Source organism: Protomyctophum parallelum, assembly GCF_964188405.1.
Source record: "Protomyctophum parallelum genome assembly, chromosome: 1".
Lineage (NCBI taxonomy): Eukaryota > Metazoa > Chordata > Actinopteri > Myctophiformes > Myctophidae > Protomyctophum > Protomyctophum parallelum.
In genome coordinates, this window is record NC_139697.1 from 20,973,949 (window position 1) to 20,992,631 (window position 18,683).

Consider the following 18,683-nt stretch of genomic DNA (forward strand, 5'->3'; position numbering starts at 1 on the left):
GTGGTCTCCGGCACATCTGTGTTCTCCTCCTCCTCCTCCTCCGACTGAGAGGAGGAGGAGGAGGAGCGCTGGAAAGGAACTAAGTACATTTACTTAAGCAAAAGTATATGCAATGCAATGTACAGAAGCACTTACATTACAACTAGAAGTCCGGAATTTATTAGGTATCGGCGTCAACAGGTACTAAAGGTGGCTAAAGTGAAAGCGCTCGTTGTTGCAGAACGTATCAAGTTGTCAAGTGTCTCACAAAATGGTTAGAAAATAGCAGATCTACACAAAGCTCACGACGCGCCGCATCGGCTATTTTCAAATGGCCTAAAATGTATACGGGGGGCTGAAGAGGTTATGTTTTGTAGCCTAATAATAATAATAATAATAATAATAGTAATCAGAAACTACAAAGTATAACCATATAGTAACAAAAGTTTTCAAATGAATGTATTGAGAGAGTAAAAAAGTACAGTATTTGGAAAACCGAGATGTATATAGTGGCGTAGAAGCAAAAGCGTCGGGAAATTGGAAATACTCGAGCAGAGTACAAATACCTCGACATTTTACATAAGTACAGTACTTAAGTAAACAACATCTGAGTACTTTTTCCTGCACCACTGAGGAGGAGGAGGAGGAGGAGGAGGAATGAGTGTGTGTTGTTGGCTGTCTGTCGGAGAGGGGAGGCTGCTGGCTGCTGGAACCATTGGTGGGACGGCTGGGTGGGAGCTGGGGTTAGGACATGTCACCCCCGCTTGATTTAGAGCACGCGGTGCTGTGGGAAACGCCCACACGGACGCACTGCCGACTGCGTGTGTGTGTGTGTGTGTGTGTGTGTGTGTGTGGTGTGTGCATGTGTGTGTGTGTGTGTGTGTGTGTGGAGGGATGGGAGTGGAGAACAGGGGACAGGGGGCTTTGAGAGGGGAGGGAGGGGAATGTTCGGATGTTTGGTTGTGTGGTTCGGGCTGAACAGCACGCCCTGAGGACACCGCACGCACGCACACACACGCACACGCACACACACGCACACGCACACGCACACACACACACACACACACACACACACACACACACACACACACACACACACGTGCTTCGCATTATACATACACAGTATACTCAATGACACACCTTTATATATCCACACACATCATAATATGCACCGACGGGCATTCTCTTAATACCCAATGTCTGGGCAAGCATGCAGTATACACACGCACGCACACGCACGCACACGCACGCATACGCACGCACGCACACACACACCCATACCTCGGTGTCGTTGTTGAGGTTCCACAGGTCCAGGCGCCCCATGCCGTCCACGGCGGCGAAGAGCGCGGGGTGCACCGGGGACCACATGACGTCGTACACGTAGTCGGCGTTGTCCTCGAAGGAGTACAGAGGCTTGTTCTGCTGCAGGGGGGGAGAGAGAGAGAGAGAGAGAGACAGAGAGAGAGAGAGAGAGAGAGAGAGAGAGAGAGATTTCAACTGGTGGTCCCCAGCTAAATGATGGAGAGATGCGGTAACCAAATGGACCCTTCATCATCATCATCCTTCGATGACATCTTTAACTCTTAACCCATTCTGACCCGAGATCAGATTCTAAAAATGTTCTTCTACATCCTGACGGTTTTCTGTAAAAGCCATGTTTCTATATCGGTCGTTCTTCGGTTTTTCAAAAAATAGCAGACCTACAAGCTCATGAGCTTGTAGATCTGCTATTTTCCAATAGCTAAAGCATAACATAATGCTAACACCCGCCCAGAATGGGTTCATTGTACGCTCTCAAGAGTTGGGATTATTGTTAAACATTGTTAAGCATCAGCCTATACTTCATGTACAAGATGTCTATCACTGGCCCAGGCCGTGGCGTAACGGTCTGGGCACCGGACTGGTGATCCAGTCGCGGTGTGCCGCGGGTTCGACTCCCGGACCCGACACGGCCTTTACCGCATGTCATCCCCCCATCTCTCTCCCGTTTCCTGTCAGCCTACTGTCTGTCCCTTAAAAAAATCAATAAAAGGCGTAAGCCGCAAAAAAATATCTTAAAAAAAAAAAAGATGTCTATCACTATCAGAGAATGGAGATTCCCGGTCGCCCCCAAAAAGGAGGAAAAAAAGACAAAAGTGGAATGAAATATTTATATTAATACAGGTAGTTCTTCTGACCTACACCCTACTGCAGTGGTTCACACACTTCACACAAGCTCGTAGCGCGCCACTCGGTTGTGCACTCTCAGAGTTACAGACCCATAATAAGGGTCCATTTGGTTCCAAACTATCATTTAGCTGCATGGGGGGGGACCCCCTGGAACTCCCTCAAAGACCCCCGGGGGGTCCCCGGACCCCACTTTGGGAACCTCTGCCATATACAGTATAGCGGAGGGGGTGCAGAAAGGCCTCCACGGTACTGTACGTCTCTATATACTGTACATACAGTATTTCTATCCGCATGAAGACATTTTTTCCAAAAAAGGCAGCTATATATATACAGTAGGACACTCTCTATTTTAACCCATTTCGACCTGATTCAAAAAAATTCTTTCTACATCCTGACAGTTTTCTGAAAAAGCTATGTTTCTGTCAGTCGTTCTTTAAAAAAAATAGCAGACCTACAAGCTCGTAAGCACGCCACTCGGTGGCGCGCTACGAGCTTGTAGATCTGCTATTTTTCAATAGCTAAAGCGTAGCATAATGCTAACGCCGAAAGGGGTTTCCCGCGCAAAATGGTTTAAAACAATACGTTACGAGGCCGAGGGGTGTTATGAGGCCGAGAGGGGGGAGGGAGGGAGGGAGGGAGGGAGAGAGAGAGAGAACCAGAAACCACGGTAGAGAGAAACAAACACTATATACGCACGTACAGTATATACAGTATACACCAGTGGTTCAGTATATATGACCCGCAATGGACCCTTAACTCTTGAGAGCGTACAAAAAAAAACAGTTAAATTATGTTTAACCCATTCTGGGGCGGGAACCCCTTTTGGTGTTAGCATTATGCTATGCTTTAGCCAGGGCTGCCATGTCTCACCCTTTGAGTGTGACAGTCACGCAATTTAACCCTTTACCACGCACCACGCCACACATGCCATTTCACACGCATTATAAATAACAATTTTCTCCACGGCTCCGCCGCGTAATAACGCGCACTCATGTGTACGGTAAAATAGCCGATCTGCATGCAGCGCTGATATATCATATATGCAGTAGGAGGAAGAGGAGGGTAAACAGTGGACCTGGCCAAATCGTCGGCAGGGTCCCTGACTGTGACGCATGGAAATGAGCCATGCGGAGTTTAACATCGCTTCGAAATATTTTTCATGGAAGACAATATAGCCCCCACAAGTTACAACAAGTGAGTAAGTGTCAAAGTGACCATCTCTCGTCTTCTATACTGGTGTGGCGTCTCTTGCGTGATATGAGGAAGTGGAACGGTGCCAGTAGCCCGTGCACATTATAGGGACAAAGTCGTGTGTGTGTGTGTGTGTGTGTGTGTGTGTGTGTGTGTGTGTGTGTGTGTGTGGCCGCATCGCGACTTGTTTCTGTTCAGAGAGAGAGAGAGCCCACAGATGTGTTGTAAATGTAAAATTAGGCATTATCCCACATTCCAGTTTTCTGACTTTTTATTTCACAACATATTCCCCAATTTCCACTGAGATTATGGGGTGAATGAATGTGAATGAATGAATCTCTTTCTGTCATAGTGACATTGTCCTGCATCAGATCATGTCCAAATCAGGTTCTCCAATCTCCAGTAGCCTCTTCAGTTTTTTGAAGATTTTTTGAGTGGTGCAACCACTGACCACTCCCTTACGGAGCTATGTGTGTGGCTGGCTGGGTCTGAGCAGTGAGCACTATGTGTGTGGCTTGCTGGCTGGCTGGGTCTGAGGACTGTGTGTGGCTGGCTGGCTGGCTGGGTCTGAGCACTATGTGTGTGGCTTGCTGGGTGGGTCTGAGCATACATACATACATACATAGATAGATAGATATCTTTTTCATTTCTACTTTAAGCATGATGAGGCTGTCAGTGCAGGGAGAGCAGCTGGCATGGAGGTGAAGACATCAGTGTTAAGGTTAAATATCAACGTTAAAACGGGACAAATCCACATAAAAAAGGCCAATTTTTTTCGCCGCCGCCCTTCGGACGGCGTCGAACGCATTAAGGCACTAGAGTCTCACTCTTGACATTTTCTGAAATATGGCAGCCCTGCTTTAGCTATTGATCTACAAGCTCTACAAGCTCGTAGCGCGCCACTCGGTGGCGCGCTACGAGCTTGTAGAGCTTGTAGGTCTGCTATTTTTTTGAAAAAAATCGAAAGAACGGCTGACATAGAAACATATAGGCTTTTTGCAGAAAAGTGTCATTTTCAAGTTTGGGTTCTGCGAGGCTAAATTTAATTGGTGGTCCATGGCTCTATAGTGTGTCGAAAACCAGCACAGCAGAGATAGACAGAAAGAGAGAGAGAGAGAGAGAGAGAGAGACAGAGAGAGAGACAGAGAGAGAGACAGAGAGAGGGAGGAGAGGAGTGAGGGAGTGGAGTGTGCGTCGGTTGCTTTCAGACAGAGTGGCGCTGCCTCAGCCCTGGGGCCCGTCTGGGCTGGGAGCCTAATTAAAAAGCCTCGCACGGCGTTCACACAGCCGCCATAAAATCACCAGCGAGAGAGAGAGAGAGAGAGAGAGAGAGAGAGAGAGAGAGAGAGAGAGAGAGAGAGAGAGAGAGAGAGAGAGAGAGAGAGAGATGAAAGGGAACGACGGCAAAGAAACCTCCTCCTCTTCCACAAGGTGTATACTGTAACCTCAACACAACAGCTGTCTGAGACAGAGGGAGAGAGACAGAGGGAGAGAGACAGAGGGAGAGAGAGAGAGGGAGAGAGAGAGAGAGAGAGAGATGGAGGAATAGGAGGGACAACAGGGGAGGAGGAGGGGACTGAAATGTGCGTGCGTGCCAGTGTTGTTTTTATGGCAGCTAATTTTGATTTTTTAGTTTAGTCATATAGTCTTTGGACTGAAACTCCATTTAGTTTCAGTCACATTTTTAGTCACCTGGAAAAGTCTTAGTGTTAGTCTATAGTTTCAGTCGACTAAATGTCATAAGATTTTAGTCGACTAAATCTACAGGTGATTTGGTCGACTAAAATGTGTTTTGGCGGGCCTTGATGCCGTCGTAATGAGTGTTTTTACGCTTGCTGAAAATAGCCGATCTACAAGCTCACAGCTTGTAGATCGGCTATTTTCAGCATGCGACCAAGAGTAAAATAACTTATAGTGGATAATGTTAGGAAGGGACTAGTGGACAAGAGTGTCCACTAGTCCATTCCTAACATTTTAGTCTAGTTTTTATTTGTCGACGAAATCAGTATATTTAGTCTTAGTTTTAGTCATGATAAGCTTATAGTTTTCATTTAGTTTCCATTCGTTTTTGTCAGTGGAAAAAGGTAGTCGACGAACATTTTTCGTCTTAGTTTTAGTCGACGAAAACAACACTGGTGCGTGAGTGTGTGTGTGTGTGTGTGTGTTTGAGGAAGAAGGACAATCCTCCATTCCGAAGGCTTTACTATAACTGCATTCCTGCAGACAGGTAGAGAGAGAGAGCAGGGTGTGGGACCGGAGGAGACAGGTAGGCTGGGAGACAGCCAGCCGGGGGAGGAATGCAGTCTGTCTCCAATGCCTTCCAACCTCCACACCCCCCCCCCCCCCCCCCCCTCTCTCTCTCTCTCTCTCTCTCTCTCTCTCTCTCTCTCTCTCTCTCTCAATTCCAATTCAAAGGAGCTTTATTGGCATATGAGAACATGTACGTTTACATCGCCGAAGCAAACGTGGAACAAGACAATCAAGATAAAACAATGTGTGAATATAGAAATAAAATAAAGGTGTAAACATAGGGCCGTGTTACATTAACACACTCTCTCTCTCTCTCTCTCTCTCTCTCTCTCTCTCTCTTTCAATTCCAATTCAAAGGAGCTTTATTGGCATATGAGAACATGTACGTTTACATCGCCGAAGCAAACGTGGAACAAGACAATCAAGATAAAACAATGTGTGAATATAGAAATAAAATAAAGGTGTAAACATAGGGCCGTGTTACATTAACACACACTCTCTCTCTCTCTCTCTCTCTCTCTCTCTCTCTCTCTCTCTCTCTCATCACTGATCCTGCCTTGCTTCCAGTCAACAGTCTGTAAAGACAAGGCGACTCAAGTGTTTTCGTCTAGACTCACAAACGTATATTATGCATGCGCGCGACGTGTGCACACCTGTGTGCACGTGCAGGTGCACGCGCGCGCGCGCACACACACACACACACAGGCAATGAAGCACGCATTCTCGATTGCATGGATGTGCCATGCGCGAATGCGCGTGCATCATGCGTGTGTACGGTACACATACAGAAATTGGTGGTCACGCATGCACGCACGCACGCACACCCACACACACACACACACACACACACACACACACACACACACACACACACACACACACCACACACACACACACACACACACACACACACACACACACACACACACACACACACACACACACAGAGGTGCACAGTCACACTCTAACTACAGTTCATTTAACTCTGATACTTATCCTACTATAAATGAGTGAGATCTCTGTCAGTGGTGTAGAGTAACTAAATACATTCACGTACTGTACTTTTTGGAGGTATTTGTACTTTACTTGAGTATTTCCACTTTCCAATACTTTTACTTCTACTCCTCTATGCATTTATTTGAAAACTTTAGTCACTATAGTTACTTTGATTATTTACAAATCATACACTACACTAGATTCATTTCGGCCAAATAAAATGGGAAAATAGCATGGCGACGCATTATGAGCTTGTAGATCTGATATTTTTGTATGCATTTGAAAGTACTTTCCACTTTTAAGTCAATTTTGATACCAATACTTTTGTACTTTTACTCAAGTACATTTTGAATTCCGGACTTTTACTTGTAAAGGAGTATTTCTGAATTGCAGTATTGGTACTTTTACTTAAAGGACCACTTCACCACTTTTCAACCTATCTTCATATGTGCAGTAATACATAGGTCCTCACTAATAATCATGAAAAAAAAATCTACTCGGCCTGTGTCTCATAGGAGGGCCGTGGGCAGTTCAGAAACCGTCTTCCAGTGACGAGTAGGAAAGAATCGTGCCATTTTATCATGATTATTAGTGAGGACCTATTATATGAAGATAGGTTGAAAAGTGGTGAAGTGGTCCTTTAAGTAAAACAAATGAGAGTACTTTTTCCACCCCTGGCAATGGCCACATAAATCTACATTACATGTCTCGGTTGGTTAAATGTGTGTACACTATACTACAGTCTCTGCCAAGACGTACTGTACATGAACCTGGAACCTGTTCTCCAGCCACTGAGGGGACAGTAAATACCTCTCTCTCTCTCTCTCTCTCTCTCTCTCTCGTTCTCTCTCCACTTCTTATCTAATCAATTCAATTCCATTTCAAAGGAGCTTTATTGGCATGAGAAAACGTATACGTTTTACATTGCCAAAAGCAAAAGTGGAACAAAACAAATCAAGATAAAACAATGCACGTACAAATAAATATTGAATACAAATAGGAATACAATAAAGGTGTAAACGGAGCTGTGTTACATTAACACTAGACTATACTGTATCTTGTAAAACTATAAAAAATAATGTGCATTTTCTGTCAGAGATATAGTTTATACATCCATATAGGAGACGTTAGCTTTATTATACTGTTGAAAGTTGACAGCAATATTTCAATGTTTTTGCACTCAAAAACATTTGCGACAAGTAGCAGCAATCTATTAAAATGTAATTGTATTTATTAAAGTCAGCTTCTCTGTTCACGTGAACAGTATTTCTATACTGTATGTAATCTCTGCTGGATGTTCTGACCTCTACCATTCTTACAGTCCATACAGTAAAATGCTGAACTGTGTTGTTTTCTTCGACTAAAACTAAGACGAAAAATGTTGGTCGACTACCTATTTCCACTGACGAAACCTAAATGGAAACTAAACGAAAACTAAGCTATGACGACTAAAACTAAGACTAACTGTACTGACAATTTCGTCGACAAATAAAAACTAGACTAAGATGTTAGGAAGGGACTAGTGGACAAGAGATCCAGTATAAGTCATTTTACACTTGGTTGCATGCTGAAAATAGATGATCTACAAGTAGATCGGCTATTTTCAGCGTAAAAACACTCATTACGACGGCATCAAGGCCCGCCCAAAATACATTTTAGTCGACTAAATCAACTGTAGACTTAGTCGACTAAAATCTTATGGCATTTAGTCGACTAAAACTAGACTAACACCAAGACATTCCAGGTGACTAAAATGTGACTAAAACTAAATGAAGTTTCAGTCCAAAGACTATATGACTAAACTAAAATAGACATTTGCTGCCAAAAACAACATTGACTGGCTGTGAGACGTGTTTCTGAAAACCATTTATGTTTCACAGATCTATTGTCATAGATAGGCCCATGAGGCTACATTTGAAAAACATAGTTATTGTTTCGGGTTCCCTTGTTCTACCCTCTGTGACCGCACTTAAAAGCCTTAAGAGTGAACATGTCATCAGTCGAATCGCATGTAAAAACAGCGTCTCTTCGCGTCTTTTCCCCCAACGTGTTTCAAATGTGTTTTCAACCACTATTTTACAACAGTATATCTTCAACAATCTACCCGGTCTCTAAACCGGAGTGATTTTTTTTGTAAATAATCTACAGCAAACAAGTCTTAAAAAGTATAATCTCGAAAATTAAACGTGATCCTTGTTGGCGCCACACAAGGCGACTCCTATAATCTCCATATTCCATGTCCTGTGAAGGCGGAGAGCTTCCAGCAGGTTACGACTGGATCACTTCTATTGCTTCATTCATACCCCGTCGTATGATGTGGCGCATTGTGAGCTTGTAGATCTGCTATTTGTACAATTGAGTATACCACAGATGGAAAAACTGTCCAAATTTCATTCTGACTCCTCCACGAAAAGGCCTCGTTGTCCTGAACACTTATCATTTATACATTATGGATAAATAGTGTGTTTTTCGTCCGTGGCATTCAATTGTATAATGTTTTTTTTAAGTATAAATCAGCTTATCAGTGACACAAATGAAGGTTCAAGGTTGTACAGTACTTTGTTACGTCTTGTGTGCAGGTGCATAAGCGTATATAGAACCTATTTTAGTTTGGCGTCCTTTTCAGACAATGCAGCTAATATATGTTATTCAACAGGTCGTTTTCGAGGAAGCAATCTGATTGGTTGAAACAACCTCTATAGCCGTGCTTCAAACCCAGCCTCACCGAACGGCTAATCAAAATAAAGAATTCAGCTGTGCTGTTCTCCCAGAGCGCATACGCATACTCGGTGGCTATAGGCTAGCTATAGTTTCTTGGGACATTTGTGGTCGTAGTGGCTACATCTGTCATTAAAAAAAAATGTTTTCTTTTAGCGATTTTCTTAGTTTTAAGGGTAACTGTTGTATAATTGCAATATTACACACAAGAGGGTGGTTTAACGTCATTAACCCATTTTGGTCGGGAACCCCTTTTTGTGTTAGCATTATGTTATGCTTTAGCTATTGAAAAATAGCAGATCTACAAGCTCATAGCGGAGCTTGTAGGTCTGCTATTTTTGAAGAATCGAAGAACGACTGACATAGAAACGTAGCTTTTTCACAAAACTGTCAGGATGTACATAGAAGACATTTTTTTAATCTGATCGCAGGTCAAAATGCGATGCTTTCGGAACTTGTAGGCGAGTTCCGAAAGCATCGCATTTCTTCAAATGGGGGTCCGCTAATTGGCTAATCGGTGTCCATTTGTGGGTCCTTGACGTGAAAACGTTTGGGGGAACAACCGCAGTGGAACACGAAGGTGCCATAACGTCACTGCACGCCATGAGGGACAAACAGGAACACCATAACGTCACTGCACGCCATGAGGGACAAACAGGAACACCATCAGAGCGCTACAGTATAGAAGCTCCGCTCTGTCTGTCCATCAAATCAGTACAGAGAGAGAGAGAGAGAGAGAGAGAGAGAGAGAGAGAGAGAGAGAGAGCAACACTCGTAACATGACCATCAGCTCTCTCTCATCACCACCAATCAACCCCACTGTGAATTTACAGAGGGCTCTGATGGAGTATACGCTTCTTTGAGAGAGAGAGAGAGAGAGAGAGAGAGAGAGAGAGAGAGAGAGAGAGAGAGAGGGAAAAAGTCAAAGGCCCGAAGCTCCATCCAATCACTCTGTACTAGACAACATTTTTGGGGTCAAGAGAGCGAGACGGTTCAAGTTATGCACAATCATAACCCTCCCCCCCCCCACACACCCCTCCTCCCCCCATTCCAGCCTCAGACTTCTGCTGGCCTGACCCAGAAATGTTTTCACAGACCACAATATTTGCACTGCCGGGTGTATAAAAACATAAAGAGAGAGAGCGACGTTCGCACCCTGGCCTTTTTTGAACTGCATGTGCGGGGGGAAAGAAATAGGTGTGTGTGTGTGTGTGTGTGTGTGTGTGACTGTGTGTGCGTGTGGGGGCTCTAGTGATTGGTGGGTTGCAGGTCAACCTCAAGGGATTTTTAGGTAAGCAAAGAGGTGAGGTGTACGTGGCACACACACACACACACACACACACACGCGCACACACACACACACACACACACACACACACACACACACACACACACACACACACACACACACACACGTGCGCGCACGGGACATGCAGGCAGACAGGCACGCATTCCTGTGGCACTGCTCAAAGGAAAGGGAATTCCCAAATTCCCCCCAAAAAATAACAGACCCTATACTGATGAAATGTTTTAGTATCTGTCACGAGACACTGCGCACCGCATGACTGATGGACCGGGGTCGCATGCAAATTACACATGACTTCAAATTCATCATACTGTAGTTCCTTTTTACTGGCCGCCCTATACAGACCGTAACCGTATCTCCCAAGAATGTCCAAGCAATCACGCAACATGCATTATGCATTTCCCCGACGCCGAATATGTTTCCTCTTTGATTCGGGCCTGTGTTTACAGTTTGACGCCTTGCTTGCGCCAGATCGCTCCATCCTACAAGGTTAGCATCGCTTTGAATTACTGTCTCTCTCTCTCTCTCTCTCTCTCTCTCGTCTTCCTTCTCCCTCCTACAGCTATAGTCTCTCCTTTGCATGGTGTTGCCAGACGGTTGCCTCTTGCAACTTTCAAATGCTTCAGTCATACAGTTTGGAGCAACGGAAGTTCTATCATGAGTAAGCTCTATCATGAGTAAGCTCTATCATGAGTAAGCTCTATCATGAGTAAGCTCTATCATGAGTAAGCTCTATCATGAGTAAGCTCTATCATGACTCAGCACCATTTGTTTTGAATACAAGTTGAGGCTACAATAAAGATGCCTGTCAACAGTTTTATTGTTCCACTACATTTCATAATGCTGTCTTATCTCTCACTGTGCGACAGAACATTAAACCTTTTTTTAAATTGTTTTTTATATAATTTTTTAAAGTAAAGTAAAGTAACTTGAAAGTAGTTACTTTCATAATGTAATAACTAGTAATGTAACTAGATACCTTTTTAGATAAGTAACTATAACTATAACTCTTTACTTTTTAAAAGTAACTTGAACAACACTGATCATGAGTTAGATCTATCATGGGGCGGCTGTGGCTCAGGAGGTAGAGCAGGTCGTCCAATGATCCCTGGGTCGGCGGTTCGAATCCCTGCTCCTCCTGTCTACAATGTGGAAGTGTCCATGGGCAAGACACTGAACCCTACACTGACTCCAACGAGTCGGTCGGTGTGAGCTCGCCACCGTTGGTGTGTGAATGTGGGAAGTGAGGACGCTGGCGTCGACTGTTCGCCGCAATGAATGAATGAACCATTGTGAAGCGCTTTGAGTCAGCACGCAGTGCATAGAAAAGCGCTATAAAAATGCAATCCATTATTATAATAAGCGTGACAAAGCAATCCACAATCCTAGACAGTCTTGGCCCCCCCTGGCAACAAACGTGTCTCCCGTTGCAAGAAATGTGGGTGGCCAATTTGACTCAGAACTGACGCTTTGAACATCAGGTCAAAAAGATTGTATATACAAACTTGCTTCATGCATATAAGAAACATCCACAAGATAAAAATCCTTTCTTTCTTCTAGTATATCTTAAGACTGTTGTGAATGCTTATGGCATACTTCCGTTTAGATTACTGTAATGCTCTGTACTCCGGACTCAACCAAAACTTGATACATCGCCTTTCTCGGCCCCACCTCTCTCCCTGTGTTTTAGGATCCAAGATGGCCGCAGCACCAGGAGGGGTTTGGGGCAGAGGTGAGGGGGCGGGGTCGACATATGACCTTACTGGGCTGCGTTCAAGACACTTGCCTTGTGTCTGACACATGACTTGTGTCTGAACACAGCTTTGATGGATGTGTTCTGCCCCCCCTCCCCCCATCAAACAAAATGTTTGGTCAAACCACATGGGTATTCCATTGGAAATGCATTGGAGTGGCCATTGAACACAGACACAAGACAAACGCAAGACAGGCGTCTTGAACTTGTGAACGCAGCCCAGTAAAGGCCACCCCCTCCTGGTGCTGCGGCCATCTTGGATCCTAAAACACAGGGAGAGAGGTGGGGCCGAGAAAGGCCCTTAAGGCTTATTACTGGTACCAGGAGATTTGACCACATAACACCTGTGTTGGCTGAACTCCACTGGTTGCCAGTCTCGTTCAGGATCGATTTTAATATTTTATTATTCACTTTTAAAGCTCTTAATGGTCTTGCTCCCACCTATTTATGTACAATGATTGAATACTATGTACCTTCAGTCACGTATACCCTTAGATCATCTGGTCTGGGTCAACTAAAGGAGTCACAAGGCTAAATTGGTGACCAAAGGTGATCGTTGTTGTTAGGGCCCCTAGGCTCTGGAACAGCCTACCAGAAGAACTGAGGCTAACCAGTTCCTTAACGAGTTTTAAATCTCTCTTAAAAACACATCTATACAGGTTGGCCTTTTTACCTCCTTAAGTCATTTCCGGTATTATTGCTTATTTGTATTTTCTATCACTATTATTATTTTTGTTATTACACTATTGTTGCATTTTGATGTTTATATTGTTTTGATTGTTCAATTGTGTTCAAGTGTGTGTGTGTGTGTGTGTGTGTGTGTGTGTGTGTGTGTGTGTGTGTGTGTGTGTGTGTTTTTTTGTGTGTGATACAGCTGCGCCCTCTGGTGGCAGGCGGGTGGTGTTACAGCGTGACACACAGACAGACAGACAGACATGTTCTGCTAGGTCTCATAGTTAGTGCTCACTGAATTCGCAATCACTGCGTTGGCAAAAACATTCAGGAGGTGTAGTTCCAGACTCTATATAACATTCAGGAGGTGTAGTTCCAGACTCTATATAACATTCAGGAGGTGTAGTTCCAGACTCTATATAACATTCAGGAGGTGTAGTTCCAGACTCTATATATCATTCAGGAGGTGAAGTTCCAGACTCTATATATAACATTCAGGAGGTGTAGTTCCAGACTCTATATAACATTCAGGAGGTGTAGTTCCAGACTATATATAACATTCAGGAGGTGTAGTTCCAGACTCTATATAACATTCAGGAGGTGTAGTTCCAGACTCTATATAACATTCAGGAGGTGTAGTTCCAGACTCTATATAACATTCAGGAGGTGTAGTTCCAGACTCTATATATCATTCAGGAGGTGTAGTTCCAGACTCTATATAACATTCAGGAGGTGTAGTTCCAGACTCTATATATCATTCAGGAGGTGTAGTTCCAGTCTCTATATATCATTCAGGAGGTGTAGTTCCAGACTCTATATAACATTCAGGAGGTGTAGTTCCAGACTCTATATAACATTCAGGAGGTGTAGTTCCAGACTCTATATATCATTCAGGAGGTGTAGTTCCAGACTCTATATATAACATTCAGGAGGTGTAGTTCCAGACTCTATATAACATTCAGGAGGTGTAGTTCCAGACTCTATATAACATTCAGGAGGTGTAGTTCCAGACTCTATATAACATTCAGGAGGTGTAGTTCCAGACTCTATATATAACATTCAGGGGGTGTAGTTCCAGACTCTATATAACATTCAGGAGGTGTAGTTCCAGACTCTATATAACATTCAGGAGGTGTAGTTCCAGACTCTATATATAACATTCAGGAGGTGTAGTTCCAGACTCTATATAACATTCAGGAGGTGTAGTTCCAGACTCTATATAACATTCAGGAGGTGTAGTTCCAGACTCTATATAACATTCAGGAGGTGAAGTTCCAGACTCTATATAACATTCAGGAGGTGTAGTTCCAGACTCTATATAACATTCAGGAGGTGTAGTTCCAGACTCTATATATAACATTCAGGAGGTGTAGTTCCAGACTCTATATAACATTCAGGAGGTGTAGTTCCAGACTCTATATAACATTCAGGAGGTGTAGTTCCAGACTCTATATAACATTCAGGAGGTGTAGTTCCAGACTCTATATAACATTCAGGAGGTGTAGTTCCAGACTCTATATAACATTCAGGAGGTGTAGTTCCAGACTCTATATAACATTCAGGAGGTGTAGTTCCAGACTCTATATAACATTCAGGAGGTGTAGTTCCAGACTCTATATAGCATTCAGGAGATTGTGGAATAGTTGTCTGGCTACACGCGAGACTACTCCCTCCCTATAACTCCCTTCCGCCTTTCCTTTCCTTTCCAGACCCTCTCGCAGTGAATCCTGGCCAACAGAACATCTGACTGGACACAGGGTCGTAAAAACACGCGACCACTGTGGAGCCATCTCCTCCCTCACGCCGTCCAACTCCGCGGTCTGCTTTTTTACCACTCGAGCTGTATTTCATACTCCGTCACGTCGTGACAGGCTGGGATCTGCATGGTGGATCTGCTATTTTTCCCTTTTAAAAACATATATATATATTTTTTTTTTCTCTTTCTTTTTTCTGCCTGTAATGACCTGCCGAAAACAAGGACGGGCCCGTTTAATGTGGTTGAGGGCTGTCAGTTCCTTCCTCGTGCTGGAGTCTCATATTCAGCTAAGCGGCATTCTGAATCACGTTCTCTCCGACCGATACCACTACTGACAGATTGGAAATGTCACCAGACGCTTTGTGTGATCGTGCACGGGGAGAGGGCCAAATGGGCACGCTCGGCTGACTATGCATGTGTGGGCCTGGAAAGGCAGAAGAAAGAGAGAAAGAAAATGCCAAAAAGATAAGATTTGATGATGATCTTTGGTGATTCTAAATGTTGTGTATGTCACAAGGCAATAAGGTGCGTATTGAAAACAGACACACATCGATTGGCGATCACACGACAGAGCAAGAAGACACTCCATTTGACTAATCCGTAAAGTAAATATAAGTCAATCATAGCTTGACGAATCAAACTTTACAACAGCACAGCTGACATACTGTGTTCCACACTGCAAACTATGAAGCCTTAACCACACCAGCTGAGAGTGCCACAGCAATCATACTGAGAATTATTGTGGCCTCCGCGTGACAAGGCATATTGGAGCTTGTGTGAGACAATTTGGTGTTAGCATTATGTTATGCTTTAGCTATTGAAAAATAGCAGATCTACAAGCTCATAGTGCGCCACTCGGTGGTGCGCTATGAGCTTGTAGGTCTGCTATTTTTGAAAAATCGAAGAACGACTGACATAGAAACATGGCTTGTTCAGAAAACTGTCGGGATGTAGAAGACATTGTTAGAATCTGATCTGAGGGCCTAAATGGGATTAATATGTGCACATAACGTGTGACATTTTGCAGGCACGAGGACCATAAACAACCACGCTGCTCGCTGATAGAAACATCTGCAGAGCGTCGCATACAGTTTGTCATTGAAACCACACGACAACAGGCCTTTAAAGGTCGGCCACATGCTCCTGATTCTCTCAACATATCAGTGGTGGAAAACGTACCGAACGAAATGTTTCAACCCATTTAGGCCATGAGGACGATTCTTAAAAGATGTCTTCTGAATCCTGACAGTTTTCTGAAAAACCTACGTTTCTATGTACTCAACCTTTTTCATGTCAAGAACCCCCAGATTTGATTTAAAAACGTTCACTCTGAATTTATTCAAAGATTTGTGCCACATTTTCACGATTTGTCAAAAATAGAAGACCTGCAAGTTCATAGTTCAATTTAGCAGATCTACAAGCTTTTTAATTAAAGCATAACATAATGCTTAAAACACCAACAAAGTAAAGTAAGTAAATATCAATGCTGCCAAACTACTCCGTTACAAGTCAAAGTCTGGAATGCAAAATGCACGTGAGTAAAAAGTACAAAAGTATACTATTGGCATCAAAGTGTACTTAAAGAACCAGAAGTAAAACTTGAATGTCTCATTGCAAGTTTTCATATATACGTATATAAACATCTTTGGAAAATGCATGGCGACGCATTGCGAGCGTGTACATCTGCTATTTTCAAATGGTACTTAATTAAGCGATATGACACGAGAGGGTGTTCTTTATTGCCATTAATGCACGCCTGCGGTGCCGTAAGAATTCGCCCTACCCGAAAGATATCGCAGAAGTGCATTAATGACGATAAAGAACACACTCGAGTGTAATATTGCAATTATACAACAGTTACCCTCAACCAGGGGGGGCAGTCAGACAGATATTTTGTGAAGCCACTAAGGAAATCGGGACCTGAAAGTTCATATAATGGCCTGTTGTGGCGCTGTCATTGGGCCCAAAAAACCCCATAGCTCCATAGAGGTCCATGTATTTGGGCCCAACTTCACCTAGACTGTATCACCTTAATAAACATGGTCATGAATACTCTCTGCTTCCAGTCACTAGTTTAAAGTCTCATTTCTCATGTCAGTAATATTTCTTTTGGAAAATTATGGTCCCATTTATTTAAAAAATGACCATAAAGTTGCGTAGGTTCTGAGGGGCGTGGCTACCGTTACAGTCTATGATCGGGAGCCACCCCCCCGTTCAGTCAAAATAAAAACCAACGAAGAAGAAGGGGGGGGGGGAAGTCCCGCCTCGTTGTCTAGGGCCAGCCAATGGGCCAGCTGGGCCCAAACGGATCTAGAAAGATTTACAATTCAAGGACTGACAGGCTTCATCTTACGTCCATATATCAGACCCGGAGAACGCTTTGTCCATATTTCTTTACAGTCTATGCCCTCAACACTATCCACCACTGCTCAGCAGATAGTATAGTGACTGTGACTGTGATTATGTTTCAGTGGCACTTTAAACATTCTCCCAAATAGAACCTCAGACCAAGCGCTTAAATGCCAAGAAAGGACGCGGCCGTTCACACACACACACAACAATAAGCACTCAAAATAAAGTGTGTTTTTGACTCGAGGTGGAGCAAAAATGAAAAGCAGAGTTAAGCCGTTAAAGTCATTTAACAGACAGGCACTTGTCTGGCAGCTTAATTGGTGTCCGTGACTGCTCATGCAATTCGGTGACATGCAGGTCCACTCTTATCTCCCTCTACACCAAACACACACACACACACACACACACACAGTCACACACACACACACACACACACACACACACACACACACACACACACACACACGGGAACCCATTTTGGTGCTTTAGCTATTGAAAAATAGCAGATCTACAAGCTCATAGCGCGCCACCGAGTGGCGCGCTACGAGCTTGTAGGTCTGCTATTTTTGAAAAATCGAAGAACGACTGACATTTTTAGAATCTGATCTCAGGTCAGAATGGGTTAATCAGACCAGTGTGTGTCCAGTGGAAACCTCGTATGAATCTGATCTCAGGTCAGAATGGGATAATGTATAATACCTTGGTGCTCCAGAGTTTGACTGTCCAGTCAAAGGACGAGGTGATGAAGAGATGGGCGAAGTCGACGGTGCCCGCGGCGTTGTGGCAGCTGATGCCCGTCACAGGGCCCTGGTGGCCCTCGAACATCTCACAGATACCCGCCTTACTGTAGGAGGGACAACCGACCGCCACCATACATTAGTGTTCTCCTCCAGAACAGAGGAACATCTCACAGATACCCGCCTTACTGTAGGAGGGACAACCGCCACCATACATTAGTGTTCTCCTCCAGAACAGAGGAACATCTCACAGATACCCGCCTTACTGTAGGAGGGACAACCGCCACCATACATTAGTGTTCTCCTCCAGAACAGAGGAACATCTCACAGATACCCGCCTTACTGTAGGAGGGACAACCGCCACCATACATTAGTGTTCTCCTCCAGAACAGAGGAACATCTCACAGATACCCGCCTTACTGTAGGAGGGACAACCGCCACCATACATTAGTGTTCTCCTCCAGAACAGAGGAACATCTCACAGATACCCGCCTTACTGTAGGAGGGACAACCGCCACCATACATTAGTGTTCTCCTCCAGAACAGAGGAACATCTCACAGATACCCGCCTTACTGTAGGAGGGACAACCGCCACCATACATTAGTGTTCTCCTCCAGAACAGAGGAACATCTCACAGATACCCGCCTTACTGTAGGAGGGACAACCGCCACCATACATTAGTGTTCTCCTCCAGAACAGAGGAACATCTCACAGATACCCGCCTTACTGTAGGAGGGACAACCGACCGCCACCATACATTAGTGTTCTCCTCCAGAACAGAGGATATGTGTGATTTACAGACA

The 18,683-nt window shown here is 44.1% G+C and overlaps 1 protein-coding gene across 1 annotated transcript in view; it reads right to left on the bottom strand.

The window, feature by feature from the left end:
* The window catches only part of dync1i1a (dynein cytoplasmic 1 intermediate chain 1a), a 139,600-nt gene that overhangs the window by 30,709 nt on the left and 90,208 nt on the right, over nt 1-18,683 (bottom strand). Inside the window, exons 14-15 of the mRNA XM_083773190.1 lie at nt 17,842-17,986; nt 1,261-1,401 (exon numbers count right to left, since the gene is read on the bottom strand). Coding sequence (XP_083629316.1) covers nt 1,261-1,401; nt 17,842-17,986 — 286 coding nt within the window. The remainder of the gene's footprint in view (nt 1-1,260; nt 1,402-17,841; nt 17,987-18,683) is intronic.